This window comes from Trachurus trachurus (assembly GCF_905171665.1).
Source record: "Trachurus trachurus genome assembly, chromosome: 7".
Taxonomy (NCBI): domain Eukaryota; kingdom Metazoa; phylum Chordata; class Actinopteri; order Carangiformes; family Carangidae; genus Trachurus; species Trachurus trachurus.
The window spans coordinates 17,051,950-17,079,451 of record NC_139901.1 but is presented as its reverse complement, the minus strand read 5'-3'; the positions used below and the strand labels follow the sequence as shown (position 1 = coordinate 17,079,451).

General features: G+C 43.4%; 1 protein-coding gene across 8 annotated transcripts in view; it reads left to right on the top strand.

Moving 5' to 3' along the window:
* Window positions 1-27,121, top strand: part of casz1 (castor zinc finger 1) — a 166,671-nt gene extending 139,550 nt beyond the window's left edge. For 3 of the 8 annotated variants that reach the window (XM_083976137.1, XM_083976134.1, XM_083976132.1), the window contains 16 exons: window positions 2,422-2,487; window positions 5,228-5,324; window positions 7,809-7,973; window positions 9,580-9,752; window positions 10,495-11,357; window positions 14,625-14,757; window positions 15,186-15,249; window positions 16,252-16,415; window positions 16,689-16,811; window positions 16,919-17,239; window positions 17,360-17,558; window positions 18,353-18,524; window positions 20,135-20,283; window positions 21,094-21,298; window positions 22,126-22,479; window positions 23,256-27,121. In XM_083976137.1, the coding sequence (XP_083832263.1) occupies window positions 2,422-2,487; window positions 5,228-5,324; window positions 7,809-7,973; window positions 9,580-9,752; window positions 10,495-11,357; window positions 14,625-14,757; window positions 15,186-15,249; window positions 16,252-16,415; window positions 16,689-16,811; window positions 16,919-17,239; window positions 17,360-17,558; window positions 18,353-18,524; window positions 20,135-20,283; window positions 21,094-21,298; window positions 22,126-22,479; window positions 23,256-24,526 (4,519 nt within the window). In that variant the 3' untranslated portion in view covers window positions 24,527-27,121. The remainder of the gene's footprint in view (window positions 1-2,421; window positions 2,488-5,227; window positions 5,325-7,808; window positions 7,974-9,579; window positions 9,753-10,494; window positions 11,358-14,624; window positions 14,758-15,185; window positions 15,250-16,251; window positions 16,416-16,688; window positions 16,812-16,918; window positions 17,240-17,359; window positions 17,559-18,352; window positions 18,525-20,134; window positions 20,284-21,093; window positions 21,299-22,125; window positions 22,480-23,255) is intronic. The other 5 variants (XM_083976135.1, XM_083976133.1, XM_083976136.1 and 2 more) reach the window with 4 other exon arrangements.
* The last annotated feature ends 381 nt before the right edge of the window (window positions 27,122-27,502 follow it).

The following is a 27,502-nucleotide window of genomic DNA, read 5'->3' as shown; positions in this document are numbered from 1 at the left end:
ATCAAAACACAAATTTTGCTGATTTGAGAATACGTAAACCCTGACCAAAAATATTGTGCTCTATCATAAAATGTTACAACTTCAACATCTGCTTTATTTGTTAAATCTGGTGCAAATTATATTAAATTTGTAGATGAACCGACCAAATAAGTGCTTTGAAGAAATAATTCAAAATAATGTAAGTTCTCAGTAGTGTGATTTGTATTCATCAAGATTGACTGAAATAATATTGCTCTGAAAATTGACCATCTACACCAAAGACAACAGTTACAGAAGTTACTCCCAGGCCCGTGACAGAATTTCACAATACATGTAACTGAAATCTGAAAACTGAAGTAACAAGTATGGCAAACTATTAAGACAACAATAAAGTGATAACATACATGCAACAGGTTCCTTTAGACCAGGGGTTCTCAACTAGTCTCACTCTGGGCTCCACATTTTCCCATGGTCATTAAGTCGCAGCCCACTTTTATAGAATTCAAACCAAGAATTTTTTTTTAAAGCCTTTAAAAACTAATTTTGCTTTTTATTGAGCAAAGTGCATTTCAGGGCACATGAATGAAACTGAGGAGGACCATGACAACTGCATGTACGGAAGTGAATAAAAAAATATCAAACTGCACAAAATAGAGACCAACAAAATGATATATTTGACTTCTAATGCATCTCTGCATTCAGAGCATATTCACAAAAGTGAATAAATATCAAATTGCACAAAATAAAGACCCACAAAACAAAACTAGATTCACTGCATTCAGAGAAAATAATAAGAAACTGAGGAGGACCATTACAACTGCATGTGTTCACATGACGCGTGCCTTTCAATATAAGTTATTTTTCAAAATAAAAGACATGTCTAACATCAGATGTGCATTAAATATTATTTACTTTTTTGACCAGCTGTCCGCGACCCATCCAGAACGGGTCCGACCGCGACCCACTTTTGGGTCCCGACCCACCAGTTGAGAACCACTGCTTTAGACCATGGCAGGCATCCTTTGTGCTTTTTGACAGAAATATTTAGACGCACTGGTGGATTGAAGAGATCTCAGGCTTAGAGGCCTATCTTCTTCACACTGATAGTCTCTCAGTGGAACACCTTGGAGCTAATGTGAAGCTCACATACACTTAACTGCTACTGTGAGTCAGTTAGCCTAATGCAAAGGTAATTGCTACCTCCACAGCAGCCAACAGGAATGTAGTGTGAAATAGCGCATAGCGCCCAATAGATCCACGACATGATGAGTTGCGAAGGCACATGAAGTGTTTACTCGCTGTAGCACTCCGTGGAGACTGATTTAGCACAGTCATCGCAAAGTGACTGACTTCTTTCGTTTGGCTAGGGTGTAACAACTCTCCCTTTAATTACTTTGGAGCCATGACTAACCTCCCGGCGAGTCACAGGGGCCGACTAAACACTGCCTGACGAGTGCACTTTAAAGGAAGCAAACGAGGGGTTTGGGGAGCTAGCCTACAGTCGTCTGCACTACCAGTAGGAAACAGCTCCCAGAGTCTGTTTGATTGGTTTTGACCTTGTCTCTAGTTAGTCAAGACCTATCAAAGACACTGTTCAAGAGCCCTCAGGCACCTCTCCCTCAGGCTTTGGCCTTTGTCAGGTTAGGGCTCAGTGGAGCTCCAAGCTTGGCTAACTGACCCAGTGTGGTGCTTGTATACAGGGAGGATAGGGGGTGCTAGGGAGAATGCCTGGCAGCACATCCTCCCCTCTGGGCCAGATTAACCTCAGGTCATCCCCCGTGTGGAGCTGCTCACATGGAGCTAAATGCCATTCCTGAGAGGGAGCAAGCTGAACCAATAACTGTATTATGACATCTACAGATAATACTGCCACCAGCTTCATGAAGGGAGTCACATCACAGGTGTAATGCGAGGAAATTTCTTCTCGATTTCTTGTTGCAAGCTGAATGTGATGGAGTTGAAACTGGTACTAAGTCAACTAGCTCGGACCATATGCATTTGAAGATGTAGTGTTGTCTTACATCTTATTTTGATCTAAGTCCAGACTAAATGGAGACGATTTCACATCAGCATTAGAGCCAAGGCCCTCTGAGATTATCAGAAAAGGCCTTTTCAGAGCCCCCCCCCCCACACACACACACATCCCCATTATCCAGTTTTGCATACAAGCATTCACCAAAATACCCCTATAAAAGATTAATGTCCCTTTGCTCCTGCATTTTGCCTCTCGTTGGCTGCGAGACCATGCATCAAAGTGCACACCTTACATCTCTGATTCATACACCACATGAAAACGCTCTTATGCCACAAGAAAATGCATATTGATAGTCCAAACTTTGGGAGCGGCTTGTAAGTAAATATTGTGTCAGTTTGTTTTTATTAACAACAGGCAACCCAACCTCACCATTAATCCTGTCTCCTTTGTGTTTGCTGTCGCATTAGGAATGGCCTGCCACCAGATAAACCCGCCGGTGACGAAACCAACCTCTACCAGAAATATATTGCCAGGTATGCAAATCCCTCAATGTGCCACACCAACGAAAAAATATACCCAAAACAGAGATGGAGCTTTTTTAATGTACTGATGGTGTGGTTTATTCAGTGATGTAAGCAGACTGCAGACAACACGGTGATATGAGAATGTTCTGTACGCAGTGAATTAATTAAGAAAAGAATTTATGTGCTGAGAGGAAGTAGAAGGATGGGGGTTTAATGAAAGAGAAAAGGTTTGATGGTAGCTTACTGTAACTGGTTGAATAAATGCTCACAGTGTGTATAGCACTAAAACAGCTAGGAGAACATAATTCAGTGTAACACTCTACTGGTAGTTGTGACTGACACAGAGAGGATATGAGCTCAGGCCGGGTTCTTCTTTAGTTTTGCCGTTTATTGTTGAACACACAAGGAACTGACTGATCTAAAAAGTCAGTCATTCACACCAGCACAGACAAAAACATCAGGGGAGGGGAGGTATCTTTCGTTTCAATGGACACAGAACAATGTCCCCCATTCTGGATTAATTTTGAGCCGACACTAGAAAGGTGATTATCACTTGTTTGTTTATTCCGTTTAAAAAGAAAGAAAAACAGCATTTGAAAAGCCAAAGTGGCTTTGGCATTAATGATTACTTCTCTAAGCCATAACATGAAGGGCACAAATCAAAGCCTTGGCACTGACAGACACACATCCTCTTCTCTACACACATACACACACACAAAACCCCTTCCTTGGACTGATTACATTTTGCAAGAAGATTTAATTAAGGAATTTTTAATGAGGCTTCTGCTGGCACTGCCAAGAACTGTTTTGATATTTGCGCTGCATAATGCATAAAATTTGTCTAAACATCTCGGCAGTTGATGCACGGGGAGGCTGCAGATAAGCCCAGATACAGTTTCAATTTCCGTGTTGAGGTTGGGAAAAAAAGAGAAAGGAAAGAAGAGGAGGGAGGAAAAAAAATGGAAAAGGAGGGCTCATAAAAAGGGCAAATGTAGCGCAGAGAGGGGAGGTAGAGGCGGGGGATGGTCCTCCTCGCAGCCAGGGCTAATGAGTGCACACTAATACTAAAAACCAGCTTTGTAAACGTGTTCGCGCCCAATCCTTGTGAAAAGAGAAAGAAAAAGTTCTTCATCTCCTCACCACACTGCAGTTTGATGTTTTAAAGAGCTTCCCTGGTAGTGTTTAGTTGCAGTTTTCACTCTTTAAATGCTTTCATGCACCCACTATTGCCTCGGCACTTTGATCTGTGTATCTCTATTGTAACTGGAGATGCGCTGCAATCTCTGTATCGTGGCGATATTAATATTTAATCTGCTGCTGAATAGCAGCGGCCCATTAGGCCCCCTGACGCGGCAAGTGGGAATTGTCCAGAGGCAAAGTGATACAGCTGGGCAATGAGCAGAGGGGTGGGCCACGTTCTCAGGGGGATAAAGGGGTGGGGAGGGGGCTTTGTGTGTTCATAAGTGTAAATGTGTGTGTGTGTGTGTGTGTGTGTGTGTGTGTGTGTGTGTGTGTGTGTGTGTGTGTGTGTGTGTGTGTGTGTGTGTGTGTGTGTGTGTGTGTGTGTGTGTGTGTGTGTGTGTGTGTTCATATGTATATGTATGTGAAAGAAGAGTATAGAAAACACTAATGTGTGGGCCATATGTTGGCTTTATTACATACACGTAGTTCCACTTGTTTTGACTGGTTTGGTCTTTTCTAAAAGAACCATCAAACCTTTCCAATGCCCCCCCCTCCTGCCCCCACTTCCATCACCATTTAGAGACTCACGCATACACTCAGACAGCCAACTTAAAAAGTGTAGTGGATATACCGTTCAATTAGCTTAATGAACTCAGCAAAGTGATCCGTAAATGCAGCTCTGGGATAATCCTAACAAGGAAAAACAGAAAGAGAGATGGAAAAAATATTACTTAGCCCCCTTTTCCCCCTCTCCTCTGCACTTGCAGATGGAGCTCTTGGCAGCAGCAGTGCAAATGTTTATTTGTGTGTTTTCACTGGTAATTGGAGGATTTTAACAGTCATCATCGTCAGGCTTATAATCACCACCGTAAAAGTGGTTGTACTGTAGCAAGCAGTGGACTTTTTTTTTTATATCTAGTGCCAGGCTAAAATCTGGTTGTCAGATGAGGGAATGGCAGGGTTTTTGAAGAAAAGTAGACAGAGATGTTCCTGCATCTCAGGATACCTGACCCCTTTCCTCACAGCGTAAAACTGTGGTTAACCCGAAAGAACAGCGCATTGATTTGACAAGGGTTTTCACAGCGTCGAGAAATAAAGTAGTTATGGGGCGTGTGAATGTGTGTCAAGGGAAAGGGTTTCAGTGTAATAAGTGTCTCTTACGGCTGCTTTAGAAATAAATGGAGCTAATTTGGCTGAAATTGGTGTGACAGACGGGTAAATTGTTGCAGCAGTGTGGAAAGCAGAATTCAGTTTGAAGGTGTAAGCTGTGTTACTTTGAAGGTGAAAGACATGCACTGCCTTTGAAAACTCCTTCACCTGTTTTTATTTTTTGCTGTTCCTGGAATTTTAATTTCTTCCCTAACCATTCTTTATTTGCTGTTAATCATTTTTGACATCTTCCCGAGCTGGTTTATCATTCAGCTTTTTCATCCCTGCAACTGTTCTCTGTGTGATAAGCTCTTGTGTGTCCCCAGGTTTTGAACCAGTCTTGATGTCGTCCTCTCTGCTGCTTACTGTGGCTGTTTAAAATGTGTAACTGTTGAAATGTGTCCTGTAACTTTTTCAGGTTCTCTGGAAGTCAACACTGTGGGCACGTGCACTGTGCCTACCAGTACAGAGAGCATTACCACTGCATGGACCCTGAGTGTAACTACCAGGTGAGCGTGAGTATTTTATCACTTTTTTGAGCATCATCCAAATACACATTTAGCATTTGTTCCTATAGGAGAAATGTGCCTCAAATTCTCACACAATGAGAAAAATGTGGTGTCACCCTCTCTGGTTAAATCCAGCCACTTAGTGCTAAGTTGCATTATTTATTCATAATAGTTAAACTCATGTGTCTTAAAGCAATGTCTCTTTTTTTTTAGAACATTGGGACACTGTAATAGGCAAACAGTATTATGTGTCATCCCTTCATTAGTGGTCACACCCAGCCAAAGTTTACAAAGGAAGTGTATTGGCCTTTAGTTTTCCTTAACAGGCAGTAGCTGTTTACACTTGTGCAGTGTGCAAGCACAGTTGGTCTCTGCCAGTTGCCCTTTTATCACAAGGGTTAATTGTAAATATCTTTGAAGTATGGCTCTTTTTATATTATTAGTCTTTTTTGTTAAGACATCTGCCAATGACTGCGGGCCTGCCTTTAATCCCCCTCCACGTTATTAATCTTGTCCTGGTCCCAGGAGTTGTCATGTATGGCACAGGAAGGGGAAAAACACAAAGCAGATCATGTTACAGACCCTGTGTTTGCTGCAGCATATGGCCTGAGAGAGTTAGACAAACACGGGTAGATTTGTCAGAGATGTCAAAAATCCATGCACAGATAGCGCTGTGTGTGTTTTCCTTCCTTTCTTTACAATTTTCCGAATTAAGCCATCTTCATCTGTAATCTCCTTTGTCTGCTCCTGATCAAGAGAGATTACCGCTCGATAAATATTGTTTATGTGGTGAAAAGCATTACATATCCAAGCTTTCATTTTCTGCATGAATTCCACTTCACAGTCTGATGAGACACATTCTTGGAGGAATACAAAGGAAAATCATTTCATGTCATTATTTAGAGTGTTAGTTCAGGTTATCATGGCAATTTCCACGGTCAGGTCCACATTTCTCTGTTGCTCTTGCGTTGGGTGGAAACACAGATATGCTTTGGAAGCCGGCTCTCGGGATGTCAATACCCTGAAAAAAACAGGCAGGCAGTGATGAGCAGTCCCTTTCGAAGCGATAACTCATGAAATGTTACATGACACACACTCCTGGAATATTATCCCACTGCCAGCGTCCGGGCGATTGGCTGAGTCTTAACATTCTCCTTTCATGGGCTTGTACATGAGCGAGAGTGTGCATCTTGCCACACTAGTGGGAATCCTAAAATAAATGTAGCAAGTGGCTCCCAACCTTCATCACCACTCAACTGAAAATTAGATCTTTTTCCCAGTCAGCTCTCTCCATGGCCTATTTTGGACAGCTTGATGGATCGAATGTACCATGACCGCAGTTCAACTTCAATCTTTCGTCATCATCAACTATTAGATATTATAAAGCCCAAAGGCCAGAACTATGATTGGGATTTTTTAAGGAAAAGTGAAGAATCTAAAGCATTCATCAATTAGATTAAAAATCTTAATGAAGTGTTTACTCCTACAGGAGTCAAACATCTCAGAAATATGCAGTGGGAAACGCGCCAAGAGTGGGGAAACAGCTGTGTGAGATCTTAGCTTTTTACTTGTGTGCGAGTGGAACACATGACACAAAGCAATTACCCTACTTTGTACAGCAATTAGTTGCTTTTTAGAATAGTTATTTCTGATCTTTTTCCCTCAACTGGAGATAAATATGGACTGGAGAACTGTCTCATTGATTTGTGCTTCTCCCGTTACAGTTTCTGTAACATCATCTTAAGTCCAATTACAGCAGATTTGGTTGCTGCAGGTCCCTGTGGAGTAACTTTTCAGTTTTCCTTCTTGACTCGTGGGTGTGGGAGGGGTTATTTATTTATTTATTTATGTTGTAATTTTCGAAGGCGGGCCTCTTAGCATATTCACTCATCATTACAGGCGAAGCCTGCACCAAAAGCAAGTGTTAATGCTTTAATTAAAAATGGAATCATATCTCAGCGAATTGAAAGGGAAAATGTTTTTTGGTTGGCTTGTTTGTTTGTTTGTTCCTGTTGTCTTGTGTTTTCCCCTGTGCACGTCTGAGAAACCATCTGCATGGAACATAATTTTTCCAGAGTCAGAAACATCAGAACTGTGATCTTGCATGCCAATTGATTCATCTTAATTAAAAAAAGAATAGATTTTGGTGGAAGAAAAAAATAATGTAAAGACAGGGGGTGTATGGGGAGCACACTGCATGTTTCAAGCTTCTCATTTTACTGAGAAAGTCCCAGAGCCGTTGGTGCAGCATTTGGATAGGGCACAACTTGGAGATATGCAAAGTAAATCAATAACCACAGAACACGTCATATTTAAGGACATCCTGGCCCTCTCCATTGCAGTGTGTGCAGCCCTCCCCATCTGCCAATTGGCTCCTAAATGTTGCAGCTGCTGCTTCCACAGAGATAAAGTGACTTGTTGCTGATTCTGTGACTGGTTTAAATAAACACCAACCTGTTGCTGTACATTTTTCCCCCTCCCCTTTTGCAGAGGTTTACCAGTAAGCAGGATGTAATCAGGCACTACAACATGCACAAGAAGAGGGACAACTCCCTGCAGCATGGATTCATGCGTTTCAGCCCTCTGGACGACTGCAGTGTCTACTACCATGGCTGCCACCTCAATGGAAAAAGCACCCATTACCATTGCATGCAGGTACACTACACATACTCACACCTCCTCCTCCACCCACGCACATACCCACAATAAACCCACAAACGCGTACAGTAGGTATGCATGTACGCACACGCGGAAACAGACAAATACGCATCTGCAAATATGGCCACATGTGCTAAAGCATTCCATACACAACCAACAACCCACAGTATGCTGATTTAAAATTTAAATGTATTTTGTCTGCACATTGTTTATTAATCATTTAATTCACATGCCAGGATATAAACATTTTAATCCAACCAGTTCACACGCAGTCCATCAAAAAAAAGTTAAAACAACCTCAACTTTAAAAGTAAGAAATTAGTTGCAGAGCATAATGACAGATATGATGCCTTTAAGTGGCCGCGTAAGACACACACAACCTCAGGATGTTTGAGAGTCGCACGCTTTAAGTGCATCTGTGAAATGGAATCACTGTTCCACGCTTTTTCCATTCACACCAAAGTGTCTTTAAAGAACAGTTTGGCCAAACGTGTTCTAAAGTAAATAAAAGAAAATTGAAAAAGGAAGAATACACGTGAGGCTACTTGTGCTTTCCCCACCTCTTCACTCTCTCGCTCCTTAATTGGCATGGATGAAATTCAGTTAGGTGTTTATATAAACTACACATTTTTCATCTTTTAGTACCAAGCAGCCTGTTGAAGGTTGTTCCCCCCTCTGGATTTGTTTAATTTTTTACATCTGCTTATTTTCAAAGTGTCATTGTGCCGAGAGCTTTCTCACCGGCAGGGCAGCAGTGCAGCGGAGGATGGCTTGAGATATATTCTTTTTTAAACCCCTCTAACGGCGTAATTGTTATTAGGACGTTTCAGCCCTTGTTTTAACAGTCCCTGAGAACCTGCAGATGTTGGCATGGGCTCTCTTGATTTAAGGGGGAAAAAAACAGAGTGGCATTTTTTTCATTGTTTGACTCAATATGGAGAAGTTGCCCGCTTTGTGCGGATGAAAAGTGCCAGGGATGATATACAATTGCTGCTTTTAATTCAAACATTACCTATTTTTTCCCCCCTCTGTTGGCTCTCAGGGCTCCCGAGTAGCAGATCATTTTAAACTACAGACCAAGACTGTCATCTTCCTTGTGTTTGCTTTCCTCTGCCCCTCCACCTCTGAAATTTGTTCTCTGAGTTACAGAAAGTGTGTGGTAACTGCACTATCACACTCTAAATATGAATTTCACTCTCTAAAAGGCAGCTTTGCCAGGAAGGTACTGTAGTTTCAGCTGCCTTCTGTGGCCACTGCTTCTTTCAGTCACTTTTTTCTTTTTTTCCAATTGTCTTGTGACAAGAGTGTTTCCAATTCGAAGGGGTTTCAGTTGAAACTTGCACTGCTCTGATGTGCATACCTACAAGACATTAAATGGTGAACGTGAGAAACAGCAGTCTTCCATCCATTTCTAGGCCACTAGCATTTTCTTAACCACACCGAGCTCCTTTCTCTATGACTTGTACATTATATCAGATCCTCTTTAAGCACACTGTTTTAGAAGTTGGCTTTTTTCAAACCATTCTTGCAAACTGAAACTCTCATGTCTGCTGTGGGCCTGCACCTTGTGTTTCAATAACCGTGCTTTGCCTCTTGCTTGCAGGTGGGCTGCAGCAAGGTGTACACCAGCACCTCCGATGTTATGACCCATGAAAACTTCCATAAAAAGAACGCCCAGCTCATCAATGACGGCTTCCAGAGATTTCGTGCCACTGAGGACTGTGGCACAGTCGGCTGTCAGTTCTATGGGCAGAAGACGACACACTTCCACTGCAGGTGAACAAACCTACAGTAGTAGTAGAGTTGTTGTTTTTTTATTTTCTTTCTTTTTTCCTTTTTTCATTCATAAAACCTTCACTGAGCATATATTAAGCTTTAGTATATTTTATATTATATACACCTATATATTTTCACTTTTTGATATTTGCAATTATTAATATTATCATATGAATGTTTAGTGACTTACATGGGAACTATCAGCTGTAGAGGCCATAATAGCAATGTGCATAAAACAAAATGGCAAAAAAGAGAAGTAAAGGTAGGTTTCTTGTGTAAAAGTAAAGAAAAAGTAGACAGTCAGCAAACAGTCGAACATCACAAATGAAATCATGACTTACAGTCATTTACTTTCAGTTATTTGTTCTGAATACACAGAATCACAGTGAGAAGGAAAGGGGAGAAAACCTGTGCATAAACCTGCATAGAGTTTCACAAGTTTGCATCATGCTCTTATTTTGAAGAGAAAGCAGCTGTCATTGATAGCTGCAGATAATCACTTGGTTGATTTATCAAACTCTCTCCTTGGAACGTATCCCTCTGGCAAAGGTTTCAGGTGGCGACGTGTCAATGAGCCGCTACTGTGTCACTGAACCACCTCGGTTATCATTCCTCTATTGTAAAGTATTTAAATCATGTGGACCTTCTCCATTACTCCCAACTCTACCCTTGTGCGGAGGAGGCTTTGTGACAGAGCATCATGTCTAATCATGTTTTACCTTAATTTCCATTCTTTTCCCAGGCGCCCAGGCTGCACATTCACTTTCAAGAACAAGTGTGACATTGAGAAGCACAAGAGCTACCACATCAAGGATGATGCCTATGCCAAAGATGGCTTTAAGAAGTTCTACAAATATGAGGAGTGCAAGTACGAAGGCTGCGTGTACAGCAAAGCTACCAACCACTTCCACTGCATCCGTTCAGGCTGCGGCTTCACCTTTACCTCCACCAGCCAGATGACCTCCCATAAGCGCAAACACGAGCGTCGGCACATCCGCTCCTCTGGTGTCATGGGCCTCTCCTCCACCTTCCTGCCGCCAAAGGACGAGCCAGAAGAATCGAGCAATGATGACCTGATGGATTTCTCCACCATCAGCAGCAAGAACTCAAGCCTGAGTGCCTCGCCCACGACCCAGCAGTCCACCACTGTATCGCACCTGTTGGCCACACCCACAACAGCTGTCTCTTCCTCCACAACAGGCCACACCCTCAAGCCTGCACCTTCACTGTCCAGCGCGGGCCAGCGTATGTCCAGCCTGCTGGCACAGGCGCTGCCCAGCAACATGCCGGTAGCTCTTGCTCTGTCCAACAGTGCCCTGGCTGCCAACCCGTTCCTCCCATTTATGCCCAGGCTGCCTCTCCAACCACCTCCACCGGCTGCTAGCCTGATATCAGCGGCATCCTCTGGGGCCCACTCCATGCCCACCGACTCAATGTCCCAAGGCTGCTCCACAGCAGGGGCAGACGGAGCCATGGCGTCCACCCCAACCTCTTTTGCCACCTCCTCCATCATGGAGAAGATCTCAGCAAGCAAAGGCCTGATATCACCCATGATGGCCAGACTGGCAGCCGCTGCCCTGAAGCCCTCCAACAACCCAGATGCAGGTCAGTCGCCACACATACTTCACTACATCACTACATAATTACACAATGAAAAATAGTCACCTTTCCCAAACAATGTGTCAATTGCCAAAAAATATCAGACAGATAAATTCAACCAGTTTAACACACTTGTGAAGTCTAAAGATACAAATTAACCAGTTTTTGTAAGGCTCAGTCACTCTCATATACAGTACATCTCTATATCTATATATATCACTCTATATATATTTAAGAGAGTATACTGCATGTAAAATAAAAGCCACATCCTCTTTTCTGTGTGCGGACCTCAGAGCAGAGAGAGTGCACTTAGAGGTCATTTCTATCACTATCCCACATTGGAGAGAAGGACAGAAAAACTGCTGCTTTCAGGCTTAAAGGGACATACCAGAGGCATGGTCCTCTGCTCTGGGCTTGTTATTGTGTTGATCGTTTGTTAGATACCCACAATCCATTTGGAGATAAATGCGCTGACAGGGGAGAGTAGAGCCTGTAAAAGTCTCTTATGATGTTCAGAGTGGGGGCTCCCGGGGCTTGTGTTGAACATGTTTCCTCATCATTGGTCTCTTATCTATGTCTGCGCCTGTTCCAAGCAAATGGAGGTGGAATGAAATTAAGTTCAGAAATTGCGAGAACAAAAAAAAAATGTTTTTTTTTCTCTGTATCCTCTATGCAAACTGATAAAAAAAAAAAAAAACTGAAATCGCTCAGGCAGAAATGACTCAATGCACCAGAGCTGAGAAGGAAGCTTTTTTTTTCATTGATACAAGAAGTCAGACACACTTGCATGCATCAGCAAAGACACACTTTTTGAATTTCCAGAAACCTTCTGTTCCCAGAAAACATGTCAATATCTATTTAGCATAAACACAATTCACATAATTTTTGGAGGTAATTGGCTTGTCTCTGTTTATCATATTGCTCTAAACAAAGCTTCCGAAAATGAAGTTAAAGTATTAAATTGATAATGCACTGCAGAGCACTGTCGTGCATTCAAGTAGCAGTGGGGCCTCCTGCGTTGAGCCTGAGCAGGTGGGGTGTGGATTGGAAATGGGGCTGCAAAGGGGGAGCATCTCCGGATGTTGGGGCTGGGAAGGATTACAATTCCTGGTGGTGTTCCTGGAGCAGGACAGGCCCTAGGAGAGAGCTGGGGCAGCTGCTCCAGGGAGCCGAGCTCAGCCCAGGCTGTCAGCGTGAGCTCCACCTCTGGGCTTCCAGCAGGTAGTCTGAACACTGTGGAAGGCCCCCACTGAGGGCGGGGGCTCCACAGATGGTGCATTCACCACCTCCTCTCGCTGGCTCAGTGAACGGGTGCAGCTCTTGCTTCTGGATAGCAGGGCTGCTTTAAAATAAACTACCTTACCTCACTCATGTTTTATCGTAAAAGTTGAATGCAGATACAGGATGGAGGGGTAGATGTGGTTTTGTTTCTCATATTTGCTTCATAAAACGTGTGAACAGGACATTTGGGGCTAAAATAGGGAGGAAGTGGTTGTGCTTCTCTGCCAAAAGGTGTGAGAAAAGTCACACTTTTTGTGGCTATTTTTCACTGTTTATTTTTTCTAATGCGATTCTGAAACTTCGTCTCGATTCCCTGTATCTGCTTTCAGTGTTTTCTCTCTATTTTTTTTATATTACTGTTCCACTCTAATTTACCCCTAAGTGTTTTTCCCAGAGATTCAAGCATCTGAAGGGTTTACTAATTAGACACACAGTACAAATGATCTTTCACAAGCTCTGTATCTTATCCGGAGTAATTACATGGTGGTACATTATTCCTGGATAATTTCCAGAAAGAAGCTGCTTTGAGTCAAACTCATTTGTTCTCCCTCTTTGGGAAGTGGATGGGAAAAAAATAACTTCACCATGTGCAGCAGTGTGAAGCGACTTTTGCTCTATAATCCACCTTAAACAGTCTCTGATGGTGCGGGAGAGCTTTTCTCTTCCTGGTGATCATGCATGGATCATATAGTGAGTGGCTGTTCTTGATATAATGTGCTCTCATTTGGTCTGAGAGTTGATGTAATTGTCAATGACAAGGCAGGATCTGTCTGGCTAGTTAATTTTGGGTGGACTGATATCAAGTTGGGGGAGGAGGGTGTTGTATGGAGACTCGGTAAGCATTCAGTGACCTCAAACCAGATGCAGAATTGTTTGACTGCTGTTTTCCTTTAGCCCCACCCCCAGCCCCTCCAACCTCAGCCATTGTCAGACTGAGCTGACACTGACACTTCCCCATCTCCTCGCTTTCAGCTGACAGGGCCCAAGACTGGCTTTTCCACTCGTATTCTGCCTGATATGTCTCTGGGTCATCTTGTATCGGGGGGGAACTCTGGTCGGTTTCTCCCTTACGTAGGCTGGTCTTGTTTTCTCCCCAGCAAGAAAAAGGAGAGGGGCTTTACCAGGCTGAGGGCCAAGGGCGTACACTTGGTTGCCCATGACCTTGCCTGTCACAATCCCTCAGCACCAGCCCCGATTCCTAAACAACAGATTCCTCACCAAACCAATCACAGCCGCCAGTGCTTTCCGGTTTTACAGTATCTAAGAGACCACACCAGGGGCCTCACCCCTCCTGTCTTTTTTTTATTTTTAATAAAACACCACTTATTGTCTACCAAAAGCCCAGCTTTCTCTTCATAGCCCCAGGACAAATTAATATTTCAATCCCTTGGGGATCAGGGGGTGGGGCAGAGTCAACTTCCTGTCAGCAGTTTTACGCAATGTCGTTCCCTTGGTCTTTATTTATTTCATTTCAGCGCTCCTCTCCTCGCTCACAGCATCCACTGAATACCTATTTGGAGGAGAATGTGATCGAGAGGTCACGCTATTTGAACCAATCTGATTGGCTGTCAGCTCCAATCTGACCGACATAGCACCCCTGTTCCTTGTGGGTATGCTTAGTGGCATTGGCTGCCGTCCGTTGTCAGGCCAACGAGGAGCCTGGGAAGGTGGGAAGGGAGGGGGTGGCCAATCTGAGACTGCCACTTTCCCTCAGCATTAGCATCTCACTTAATGACCAGTTAAGAGGCAGCCTGGCAAATGAGTTGTGACAAGTGCTGCAGAAAAAGGAGTATTTTTCCCTCATATCTCCCGCCTCTCAATCACCATTTAAAAGGCTTGACGGCCTGACATAATTTCACAATAATTATCACTCGGAGTATTCTTTTCGGGCCAGGACAGAAGTCAGATTGGATCTCATCACAGCGTAATAATGCTGACCAACAATAACTTTGTTGTCTCTTCTCTCCTCTGTGTCTCTCGCTTGCTCCTCAGGGAACGGGCAGCTGGCTTCAGCGAGCCAGTTCAATCTGGTTCAAGTAAAGCAGGAGCCAGTGGACGGCAACTGTGGGGTCTCCCATGACTCCACACAGGAGCACAGCCTGGACCTGAGCAAGAAAGACCACAGGTACGCAGCTGCATGGCATGTAGGGGGTTAATGCTGTATGCAGAATGTTAATTCTTGTTGTAAATTCCACTAATATATTCACAAAATAAATCAACAAACGAAACGAGGTTTCTCTGATTGATAGGTGATTTCTACACTCTTGGCAGCCAGAGCCCCGGTTACATTCACAATTATTTATCAAAAATATCTCATTTATATATATGTGCATACAATTACAAAATCCGGGCCATATTTCTCAATTTTGGTGTGAGAAGGATGTTTACATAAACCTTCAACTCCAATCTTCCCTCCAACTCACATTAGATCTTATTTCTTAAGAAGACAGCATTTTTCTTCTTCATTATACAGCACACCTTGTGTGATAAATAGTAATATTTACTGTTCTCATGCAAATCTTGACTAAACATTGTTCATTTTCCTTGTTCCAGTAATGAATCAAACGGACACCCTGTACCAGGGAATACATCTCTTTTATCCTCGCTTATGAATAAGGTAAGATCCATCCATCAAACGCCTTTCATCCCAAGACAAATTAGCGGGACACGGAGGGGCCTGTTTGTTTTTTAATGTTTCACCGCTAATAAGATGAGTTTGTATCATTTAAATTTTCCAGCCATTTTTCATACGGTGTAATTTTCACTGCACCTCTCACAAATTAATATAATGAAGCAGTAGCTGGGTGCCATGCCAGATATATAGAGATGTTTGTTTTTTGATGAGCTGTTTTGAACTCGCCGTCCATTTTTTCTCCTCCTTTATACTGTTTTCTTCCCCCGCCTCGCTCCACATTTATTTATAGAGTTTGTAAATTATTTGATTAAAAAGTCATGGCAGGAAAAAAAAAGAAAGGTGCTGCCCTCATTTTTTATGAAGTCTAAATGTTAGCGTATGGAAATTTCAGTGTGAGTTTTTTTTGTTGTTGTGAAGATTAAAATGGACATCGTCTTAATCATATATCTTATCTGACGGATACAAATGTGAGAGGTGGTTTCCATTATATTGATGATGTAATGACAAACCAGACTAACATTATTTTACTCTTGCCAACTGGTCAAGTCTGACCCCCCCTCCTCCTTGAGGCTTCCCCTCCACACACGTCGTCTTTTTTTGTCTCTCTGTGGGAGAGGTGAACTTCAGAGCTGTTTTCCTCACATTGCTCATTCAACCCAGTCCATAGAGGAGCTTGTGGATGCGTTGTCCAACAGCTCCTGTCATGTCAGCTTTTAGGGGTTTTGATTCAAGCCACCACATCACATAAAAGGGTTAACAGTTGCTCCCAGAGGACACTTGGCAAACGGGCTTGGCACTGCACTCAAGCAAAAGCCTGGATGTTTGTAAATCTGGCTGCGCTTTTTTGCTCTGCCAAATCATTTGTGTGTGTGTGTGTGTGTGTGTGTGTGTGTGTTAACAGTCACACTCTTACTAACATATGCAAGAACCCAGTTTACGTATGTTTAGCTAACGTGGTGCTGTATGTTGCTCTGTGTTTTGTAGATGTCGCAAGTGAACCCTGCCCTTTTCAACGCCATGAACCTGAAGACAGAGCTGGAGTCCGGGCACGGCAGCGACAGCTCCGAGGCAGCGCAGTATCTGAACCGAGTGCTGAAGAGACCCATGCCAGACAAACCCAATGAGTTATGGAGGACATACCTCCGCAGGTAGGAAACGTCTAGCTGGATTCAGTTACTTATTCATTGTGATAGTGAGAAAACAGTCAGAGTGTTTAAAAATACTTTACCTCGAAGGCCGTTTTCTCTAAGTGCCATTCCTCACATACAGTAAAGATGGAAAACCCCTAAACTTAAAGAATCCGGTTTTGCAGGAATTTGAGATGACTTACTGTAGAGTGAAGAGGATGAACAAGCATTAACTGTCAGATGAGGAGTTTAACTGCTCTTGATTTACAGTCTTTATTGTCTGTCTCTGTCAAGGTTTGACACAGATGACTTCTGTGAGGCTCAGTGTGACTTCCTTCAGAAAGTGCACTTTCACTGTCTGGTCGAAGACTGCGGTGCACTCTTCAGCACCGTGGATGGGGCTATAAAACATGCTAAGTGAGTGTCACACCGGTTCATGATCGGAAAATATACCCTTACTTTCCACATTTTAGTTTTCAGCTTTATTGATCAACATAAAAACGAGCTTCCATCTCCTTGTTTAGCTTCCACCTCCGAGCCACCTTGAAAGTGAAGTCAGAGCCTCAGTTCGGTGAAGGCAAGGAGTCTGGTGAGGGCGCCCCCATGCAGCCCGCTGCCCCGGTCTCTATGGCCAACAGTCCCTCCATGGACATGGCGCACCTCACCTCCTCTGGTGGCTACAGCTCCCCTTCATCCTCCTTGCTCGCCTGGAAGCAGCTGACGGGCAGCATCCCTCAGATGACGGCCTCGATGCCCAACCTGCCGGCCAACTCCCCTCTGGCCACCACCTCTTTGGAGAATGCAAAGCCACAAGTCAAACCAGGTTTCCTGCAATTCCAGGAAAAGTATGAAAAAAATCTTGTTCCTCAGTGCATGACATGATATATTAAAACATGTTTCTTTGTTTTCTTTTTTTTTTTGCCAAGTTGTGATTAAACCACATTTTTCCGTTCTCATTCACCCAGTGATCCATGTTTGGCTACCGACTGTAAGTACTCAAACAAGTTCCACTTCCACTGCTTGTTTGGGAATTGCAAGTATGTGTGCAAGACCTCTGGCAAGGCCGAGTCCCACTGCTTGGACCACATCAACCCCAGCAACAACCTGGTTAACATCCGCGACCAGTTCTCCTACTACTCTCTCCAGTGTCTCTGTCCCAACCAGGTGAGTGGTACTTCATAACTCTGCCAGGAGCTGAATCACCTACTGTCATCTCCCAGAGATTTCTAAGCATGAAGTATGCTATCTATTAGACCAGTATTTGAGGTTATTTGACTCAAGGCTTTCACAACCGCTGCTCCGCGTATTCCATCTCCGCTGAAAAAGACAGTCGACTCACCCCAGTAATGCCTGTTTATATGTCAATGATGTCATTTTGACTGCCGCATTCTCCTCTCAGAAAAGGCCAATTTAGCTGATATTACCCAATAAATCATTGTCACTTGCACAGTAAACAAGGCTGTCTGGAATAGGGCAAAAATCAGGGGAATGCTTCACAAATGAAACCTAAATGGCAGCCCCTGCCTGCTCTCATGAGCCCGTATTTAGAAAACGGTTTAAATGAATTCATTAATGTGTCGAAAATCACCCCTCTCACGAAAAACCCTCCCCCTCCTGTCCTACTCCCCTCGCTGCTCCATTCCTCCTCCCCTTAGTCTCCATCTCCTGAACTGAGGAGATCTTATTTGGCCCAGTCCTTTGGGATCTGGGTCTCACAAACAGATGGCGGTGTACAGACATGTTAGAAAGGAGGGGTGTTTGTGGGAAGTCTGGATGAAAAATGTAATCATACCTCAAAATGTGGGATGTACCAAATGACCAAAAAGGAAGGAAAAAAAAGACTGTGAGGTGTTGATTATGTTTCTTTAAAGATCAAATCATATTAATCCGCTATTGCCACTTTCAAACATTCACCACATTTGACTCATGAAATTGGAAATTGTGTGTCTCCACTGCAGCACTGCGAGTTCAGAATGAGGGGCCACTATCACTGTCTGCGGCCTGGCTGCTACTTTGTCACTAACATCACCACCAAGCTGCCATGGCACGTCAAGAAGCACGAGAAGGCTGAGCGCCGTGCCGCCAACGGGTTCAAGTATTTCACCAAGAGGGAGGAGTGTGGGAGGCTGGGTAAGAAAAAAAAAATCTGAACTGAAGTTTGAAGTTTTGGCCTGCTGTCTCTCTTCTTTACCTTTTTTTTTTTTTTGCTCTCGCCCTCCTAAATCACCTCCTATGTCGGCACAAACGCACCAACTCTTCATAATATTTTGCCAAGGAGAGATGTGTGGATTAAAGATGTTAAATTGAGAAAGATGTAGATTGATTTTTGGCAGCTGTTGCAGAAAGGATATTCTCTGTGTATACAAAGGGAGAGAGACCAGTGTTGGCAAACAGCGCCGTGCTATTTGAGTGGTTTAAGAGGCGTGAAACAAGTCTGCCTCATAGGTTTTGTTGCTGTGTTTTGCATTTGTGTATTCACAATGGCACCTCAAGTCCCAAAGGTAGTCTTGCCTGTACTATATGAGCAATAACGTCAAAGGGGGCAATCACATCCAGGTTGTTTTCTTCTTCCTTTTGCCCCTGTCAGAAATGAGCAATTAGGTTTGTGTTTGTTAATTATCCGGCTTGTCTGGTTTAGCCTGTTTGTGTTCTGAAGCTGCGCCTCACAGCCACCGCTGCCATCGCACAGAAATGAATTAAAAGTGATCTGTTTTTTTCAGGCGGTTACACAAGCTTTTCAGATCGCAGAAACAAAGCAAACAAAAACAGGCCCTAAACAGCTGTTTTTTGTCCCCAGCCTGATCTGCCAACTGTATTGTTTGGGCTGGGGGAAAAAACAGAAAGGATTACCATCGCTAGCACTCCAGTCATAAAGAATTGATGGGTTGCCAGTATCCATGGCAGCAACATTAAACTGAACACAGCTGATGATGTTACCTGGTTTCTGTCTCACAAAAGGCTCCTCGTGTCAGGGGGGTTACTGTTATTTGCTCAACTTTGCGTGTTTAAAACGTTGTGTGTGCGAAAGCTATTTGATGACACAGACATGTTGTGCTCTTAAACCGGGTGCCATGGTTACTGACATGCTAGCACCTGCCCAGCATGTTACTCTTTCAATTATTTCTGCCTGCTTTTATATAATGGTATTTGATTAACAGGCACAAAACAGAACATTCATTTAATTTGAAATCATAAAGCAATTAGACCCAGACCGGTTAAAACATGAGAAAAGAACAGAAGAGTATGAAGCAGACGGCAGTACAATTGAGAACAAAAGAAAAAATGACAATGGAGATACTTTGAAAAATGAATTTAATATGGTAATAATTGTATATTTACTTTGGTTTGCAGGGGTGTGTGCATTATTGGCCCACAGAAAATGAGAATTTATTTATGTAAATTCCTAATTGAATAAAGCATGTCAGTGTAATAAAAGAGCTCCACAGGTTTAGTGCACAGAAGCCTTGACTTGCTCAGTGTGACACCAGAGTGATCTAATATTCCTCCTACATGTGCACTTCCAAACACTTTGAAACCCGATCCCTCTTTTGTCAGAGCCATATCATGAAATTAAAAAAACCTAAAAATATTTCTCTTCGTGTTTGATCTAATCATAACACCGTCACACTGATAATATTGCATTTACTACCGTGGCTGCTCTCAGACGCCTCACAATGAGCCCGAGACAAATTAATCAAGCGAGCGGAGAGTTTACAACTGTTGCTGTTTTCTTTTCGCAGGTTGTAAGTATAACCAGGTCAACAGCCATTTCCACTGCATCCGCGAGGGTTGCCAGTTCTCCTTCCTGCTCAAGCACCAGATGACCTCACACGCACGCAAACACATGAGGCGGATGCTGGGGAAGAACTTCGACAGAGTCCCATCCCAGGTACACAACAAACAGAACAAACGGTCGCATGTGACACACACTAATCTGAAACGGGTAATTACTGGTATCTTAAAATACGGGCTGAACGCCTCGTGAGTGAAAACAGCCGATGAATAGTTTATTGACACGTATTGCAACAAAGCCAAGCTCACACACCCTTTAACTGACAGATTAAATAAGGTATGGAGTCTCTGCCTTTTAATCTGCTGTTCACATTTATGGTACATAATAAAGCTCAAGTGAGTTGTTTTTAGTAAGTTAACAAAAACAAATGTGTGTGTTTTTTTGTTTTTTTTACATTTTACACAAATTTAAAAGAAAATGCAGATGTTGTGGTTTCTCCGGCAAAAAGACTTTTTCAAGAACCAGTTTTTTAGAAATTACATTGTCACTTTGTGTTTATTTTTTTTATTTTAACCCATGAAGACAGATTTTTAGTTTTTTGTGTACATCCTGTTCTATGAAAGGTTCTACTCATATCCTGTCATACCAGTAACTTACACTCACCGGTGACCTTTTATTGATGAAAATTTTGAAGGAGTGCACACTCAATTCACTAACATAACCCCTGCGGTATGCCTTGTACCATCAAATATGTGGATTTTCTAGTTCTCGTCTCTAGTTTGTTTTTTCGTTTTGAAGTCCTTATATATTGACTCAAGTGCGAGGCTCATTCTTTTAAAAACACTTCTGATGTTCTGAGAAACGCTTGGGTGTAAGCCAAGAGCCAACACCTGCATTAATAACACGTTCTGTCCAAACATCATTGTGTAAAATTTTCATTTACAATGAAAACGATATGTTTCTCAGGCGATGTCACACCAGAGAGGAGATGGCATGGTTTCCATGTCCCATGGCATGACCTCCAGCTTCTCCTCCAATGCCATGGATGAGACTGATGACTACATGGACTACATGGGAGGAGGAGGCAGCCCCCTGGGCCTCTCCTCCGAGTCCTCCAACCAGGACCGGAGCTGCACCAGCACACCAGTAGGCAACGATGGCTCTCCAGCAGGTGAGACTTTGGGAGAAAAAAAAAAAAACCTGACAGGCGTGGCAGCATGTAGAACTGTATAGTTGAGTCGTAAAGGAAATCAGTGCATTACAAGTTTTCTTCTCTTATATTCAGCATTTTACATGAAGCTTTGCTCAGTCCACACTCATGCATCTTACCCAGAAATCCAGCATCTTGTCATTTCATGCATTCTTGAGTCAGGATTTAGTAGTTTGACTTTAATCAATAACATTAGTCATATTTTATGAGGTTGATGACATTGCTGTATTGTTGTTGATTCGTGGACAAACTCTTTTGCAGTTTGCGCGCTCATCCTCATAAAACATCCATTTTGTACATCAGTGGTTTGAGTTATTGCACTGTATGTAGCTTATTACATTTTCCTTTGGCCAGAGATCATCCCTGTGGCTTTATGTCTACTTTAGCACTTTTAGTGGGTTGAATTGTGGGAGAAAGGAAAGGAAAGGAGAAAGAGGCTCTTTTTTCCTCAAACCTACTGCACCAGTGGTTTCTCCTCTGCTTTTTTCTAAGTCTGAGCCTGCCTGTGATTTTCACTTTTCTCCATATGTTGCCAGTATTATCCACTACACTCATCATTGTTGTTTTGCCTGGTGTTTGGGTTACTTGTCTTGAATGGGCCTCATTTTGTATCATTCTCTTATCTTTTATCTTTCCCTTTTTACCTCCCATCCCTGTGTGCATGTGCGTGTGTGTGTGCGGGTGTGCGGGTGTGATTTGGCCCTTGTCTTTGTGTGTGTACCCGTCCGTGTGTTGTTTTCCCCCCTCTTGTCTGTCCTCCACTCTCTCTGGTCAACCTGTCTCTCCAGGACAAGGCTTCCCCGCCACCACTTCTGCTCCTACCACCCCTGCTGACACTAGCGCTACCCAAAATGCACCTCCTTCTTCCCCTCCTCCTCCACTACCACACCTTCCTCTTCCCTCCGCTCTTCAGCCTGGTCTCCAGTCCCAGGTCCCATCCCTCTCTCCTGCTCTTCTCCGACCTCCTCTCCCTTCACTCCCATACCTCCTCTCTCCATCCTGTCTGTCATACTCTCTGCTCAGCGCCTCTCTGGGAGCCACTCGGAGTGTTGTCATGCCAACCAACACACCAGCTTTCAGCCCCATCATTGCCACTCCGTCTCCGGTTAAAAATGACGTCCCTATAGTTCAGGATGCTGCAGGTACTTATCCCCGGCGCAAACCAACACTGCAGCTGTCACTCTGAATTGAGACCTGTACAGCATTTAACTGTGTGATCCAGCTCCTCTCTGCACAACTGTTTAGAAAGACTAGAAAGTTTTGGGGCTTTTCAAGCATGCAAAGAGTGATTATGTGGAAATGATGACACCTGCATGCTTACTGAGTAGGTACAGTAACAGGACAAATGTGTATAATTACTTCGCTTACACCTATGTGCGTGTTTTCACATTTAGTATTACAAGGATTTAGAGACAGAGTAGTAAATTTGGAACCTGTAGTATGAAGCCCGGGCCTTGCTTAGCCTACATTAACAAGGCTGCATCAGCAGCATTTTAATCACGCTTTAAGTTTTATCGAGGCCCACTGCTTCCTGTCTTGCAGAACAGGGATCACATCATTAGCAGTGACCCAAGGGTGTTGCAAAAGGTGGGTGCCCCTCGTAAAACAACGTGGAGATAAGAGGGTCGGTTAAGACCCACAGCTCCGCCTCTGTTTGGAGGCTGGAGACACCCTGTAAAAGTGTCATGTTCCAAAGTCAATCTATCATTTCCCCTCTCCTTTAATCATTCTGGGAGTTAGGAATAAAAAATTTGTTGCTCTCTGTGCTTACTCAGCTGTGAACCACTTCGGGCTGAGTAAGGTCGCATATTAGAGTTTCAACCAGGAGGGTCTCGCAGGCTAATTTGCTTGTAGTTTGTGGGTTTTGCCTTGTGAACCAACTGATTATGCTTTAATGTGCTTCCCTCCTTTCTCTCAGGCAACACCATCTCAATTCCTACGGCCACCGGTGCAAAAAAGCGCTTCTGGATCATCGAGGACATGTCACCGTTCGGCAAGCGCCGCAAGACCGCGTCGTCACGCAAGATGCTGGATGAGGGGATGATGCTGGAGGGCTTCCGGCGCTACGACCTCTACGAGAACTGCAAGGACACAAGTTGCCAGTTCTCTCTGAAGGTGACCCATTACCACTGCACACGCGAGAACTGCGGCTACAAGTTCTGCGGACGCACCCACATGTACAAACATGCCCAGCACCACGACCGCGTGGACAACCTGGTCCTGGACGACTTCAAGCGTTTCAAGTCGTCGCTCAGCTGCAACTTCCCCGACTGCCAGTTTTCAGGCAACAGCACCCACTTCCACTGCCTGCGCTGCGGCTTCCGCTGCACCGACAGCACCAAGGTGACGGCTCACCGGAAGCACCACGGCAAGCAAGATGTGATCACCGCGGCTGGATTCTGCCAGTTCAGCTCCAGCGTCGACTGCGAGGTTCCCGACTGCAAATATAAGCTCAAGTGCTCACACTTTCACTGCACCTTCCCTGAGTGTAAGCACACGGTGGTGGGCATGTCCCAGATGGACTCCCACAAGAGAAAGCACGAGAAGCAGGAGCGAGGCGAGCTGCCGTCTGTGTCGCCCAAACAGGAACAGGTGCACCACCACCTCGGAGGAAGCGTGTCGGCGGTCCCTCCGGTCTCCATGGGTCTTTCTACTTCCTCACCCGCCGGCCTCCACGTGCTGTCCCGCAACATAAACAGCAGCGCTCCCTCCATGCTCTACGCAACAGGTGATATGGGGTCCGACTATAACCACCCGTACCCCCCGCCCTCCATCAGTCTGGACAGCTCCCTCAACCTGGGCACAGACACCAGCAGCTCCCTGTTCTTCCTGAAGAACGCAGTCGGCCTGGGTCTCAGCGACTCGCTCGACCTCAGCAAGAAGATTCAACACGACGCGGTGCGAACTGGCCACAACCCCACACCCCCGCTGGGTCTGCCGCCAGCTCAGGACGACACCACGGGAACATCTGGTGAAGCTGAAGACGACCTGTCACCAGAAGAGGAGGTGCACGCTGAGGAGGAGGAAGAAGAGGAGGACGAAGAGGAGGAAGCAGAGGAGGACAACACTGATTCAAATGATGATTTGATGGCGGAGCCGGACGGCGAGAAGGACAACAATGAGAGTTTTGATGCTTCCGTTAACCACACTGATACTTCCCAACTGGAAAAGCGAGATGCTGACCCATGAAAAAAAAAAAAAAAAAAACTAACAGTGACCATAGGAACTGAAGAAAAACCCTGTGTACTATGAACAAAACAAAAATGAAAGTGGCCTCATTTGTCATGTTTAGAGACTCGAGATGACAAGAAAAAACAACAACAGCGTGGAGAAAATGATGGCCCAAAATGATTTATTATGATGTTTACAAGATGACCAACATTATTAATTCAATTATGCATTAAAAAATATGAACGGAGACACAGAATTAGGCCCTGTTTTACACACGGGGCAGCAATGTAAAGCATTTTACTACACATCAGTCTTTTTGTGTGCGTGCATGTTTGAGTTTAATTTATTTTTAATTTTTTTTTTCACTTTTTTGTGTGTGGAAAAAAAAAACGTTAGAAAAACAAAAACAAATCTCTCTATATAACTATATATGTAAGTGTGTGTGTGAACGATGATATACAAAAGGAAATTGCTGGCACAGACGACATGAACTGCAGGGCCGCAGATCCGTAGAAAAAAGGGACGTGAATCACTAAGGGGAAACAGGATGAGTTCAAACATTTGATCTTCTTTCTGTATTAATCTTATATTATTAATTATAATTATTATTATTAGACACAGAGAGAAATGGGGTAACATCGTGCTTGTTCCCAGCTCTCTCAGGTGTTTTTTCTTTGTTCTCAATGACATGTGGAATTGACCAGTAACTGTCCGGTCGGTCTCAGCTGCAGTTGGGCGTCCAGCAGGTCGCCATGTCTCAACAGTTCTCTGACATTCTGCTAGAAATGTTCTACTAGCACCAAAACCAAGCTCAGCCCTTGTAATTTTACATGCCCTGTGGAGGAATCAAGTTTGTGTGTGGATAGTGCACTTTTATATTAGCTGACCACAATGATACCGATGATGATGATGATGATGATGATGATGATGATGATGATGATGATGATGATGATAGATAACTCATAAGCATATTTAAAGATATTTTTGTTACCATTTGCATCTTTGCATTACAATGTCGTTTTGTTGTGTTGTTAGTCAGAAGCATATCGATCTGTAAGCGGGCGAGGCCGTGATTAACGGCTGTGGAGTGGAGGGGGAGATGAGGGGAGGGGCGGGGGTGTGTGGGGGTGGGGGTGGGGGATTGGACTGACCAGAGGAAACAGTGAGTCACTCACTCAGATGCAGCGACACCGGGGGCGACAGAGGAAGCGTCAGGCAGTGTGTTTTATGTTGAAAATGTACAGACCGAAAAATGTCTCAACAGCATTTTGTTTTCCATTCACTATGGCTGTGGTTGAGCTCCTGTTGTAACGGTTTTTATTTAATATTTATGTGACCTTCCAATGAGAAATTTCTAGGGTGTTATTGCACTTTTTAGGTTCATTTTTACCGTCTGAAAAAAAAATGATATATATCTTTTAACAGGGATTTTGCTTTAAAGATGTTGTTTTAGTTCACTTTTGCTTTAATGCACAAATAGATGTTAGTGTGACAAAGAACTGTTGTTCTGTGATTTATTTAAGACTGGGTTTTATTTTGCTTCTGTGATTGGACAGTTTGAAAAAAAAAAAAGGAAACGGGCGCACCAGAAAACCAGCACCCTGACAAGAAACACTAATACGGACTGTGATTTAAATTAATTCTTAAGAAGTTGCTCACTTACTGTAGTACTAAATTATGAATCTGTCAAAGCCACCCTGGTTCATATTGAGTGAATATGTACGACCGAGGAGTGGACACACTGATCATGAATTATCTCCTGAGCTTGGCATTGGAAATAAATGATCATTATATAGGGAATAATAATGTGTGTAAATGATATTCCTCCAGATATTGTTTTGAGAAGAAAAAAAGGTTGTACAGTATTTTCCTCTGTAAAAAAATAACTATATATGAACAAAATGCTCTTTGATGAACAGCTTCCTTTAAAAAGAAAACCGTAAAAAAGGAGAAATGAATAATAAAAAGTTAGAAATTCAAATAGCCTCATTATAGTTTGCTTGTGTGCGTGACCTTTTTTAATTACCCCAGACTTTTGGAAAAAGTTGTTGATACTTTAACATTGGCAGATTCCGTTATGATATTTGCAGTATATTTTTCTCTTTTTCCAAACTATGTCAGAAGCTCAAACTAAAATACACTGATTTGAATTCATTCACCGATGTTTCTGTTTTATTTATCGACTCGTTTTATTCATTGTCATTTTTCTGTGTGTGTGTGTGTGTGTCTGTGTGTATAATTTTTTTTCCTCATTAATTGAAATTCCTGGTTTTTATTTACTTTGCTGTGGGCATGCCTCGTTCACAGACTGAACTGTCTCCAGGGACTCTGTTACAGAGGAGAGGCATTACTACATTTGTTTGTTTTCTCATCATTTGCTGAGATAACTGTAGTGGCTTGGAGACGCTGTACACTTGAATTTAGTTTGTGTGTGTGTATGTGTGTGTGAGACTGTGTAAAATAGGAGGATTTGTAAAAAGTTGAAAATAAAGAAACTAAATATTATAATAACACACATTTAGTGCTTGATAGTGCTTCAGTCTGAGGAGATTCTGGGTGACGTGTTGAGGGGAAAGGTGAGGAGGTCGCTGCAGCCATCTCTGTCTGTTCTTTCTGTAGGTGACACTAAGTGTGTGTGTCTGTGCGAGTGTGTGTGTCTCCCCCCGAGAGAGACAGATAGGCTGCAACTGTAAGAACACAGACCTGTGGCTCCGTCCCAGCTGCTCAGAGCTTCGATTCATATTTCATGACCTTGTTCGTCTTTTCCCTGCTTTGTTCTTCTAGAAATTCAACTGGGACACTTTTTGCCACAGAATTTGGAGAAAATGAAAAAACAAAACAAAAAAAACAAACATCTGCATCCATGCAGGTAGAGGAATCAACAATATTTGTTGTTGGGGTCGCACGTTGTTCATGCTTGACTTTCTCGTGCAAGAACAAGATCAGAGCTGAGGACCATTAGGGAGATTTGGAGGCCTGCTACTGTTCACAAGA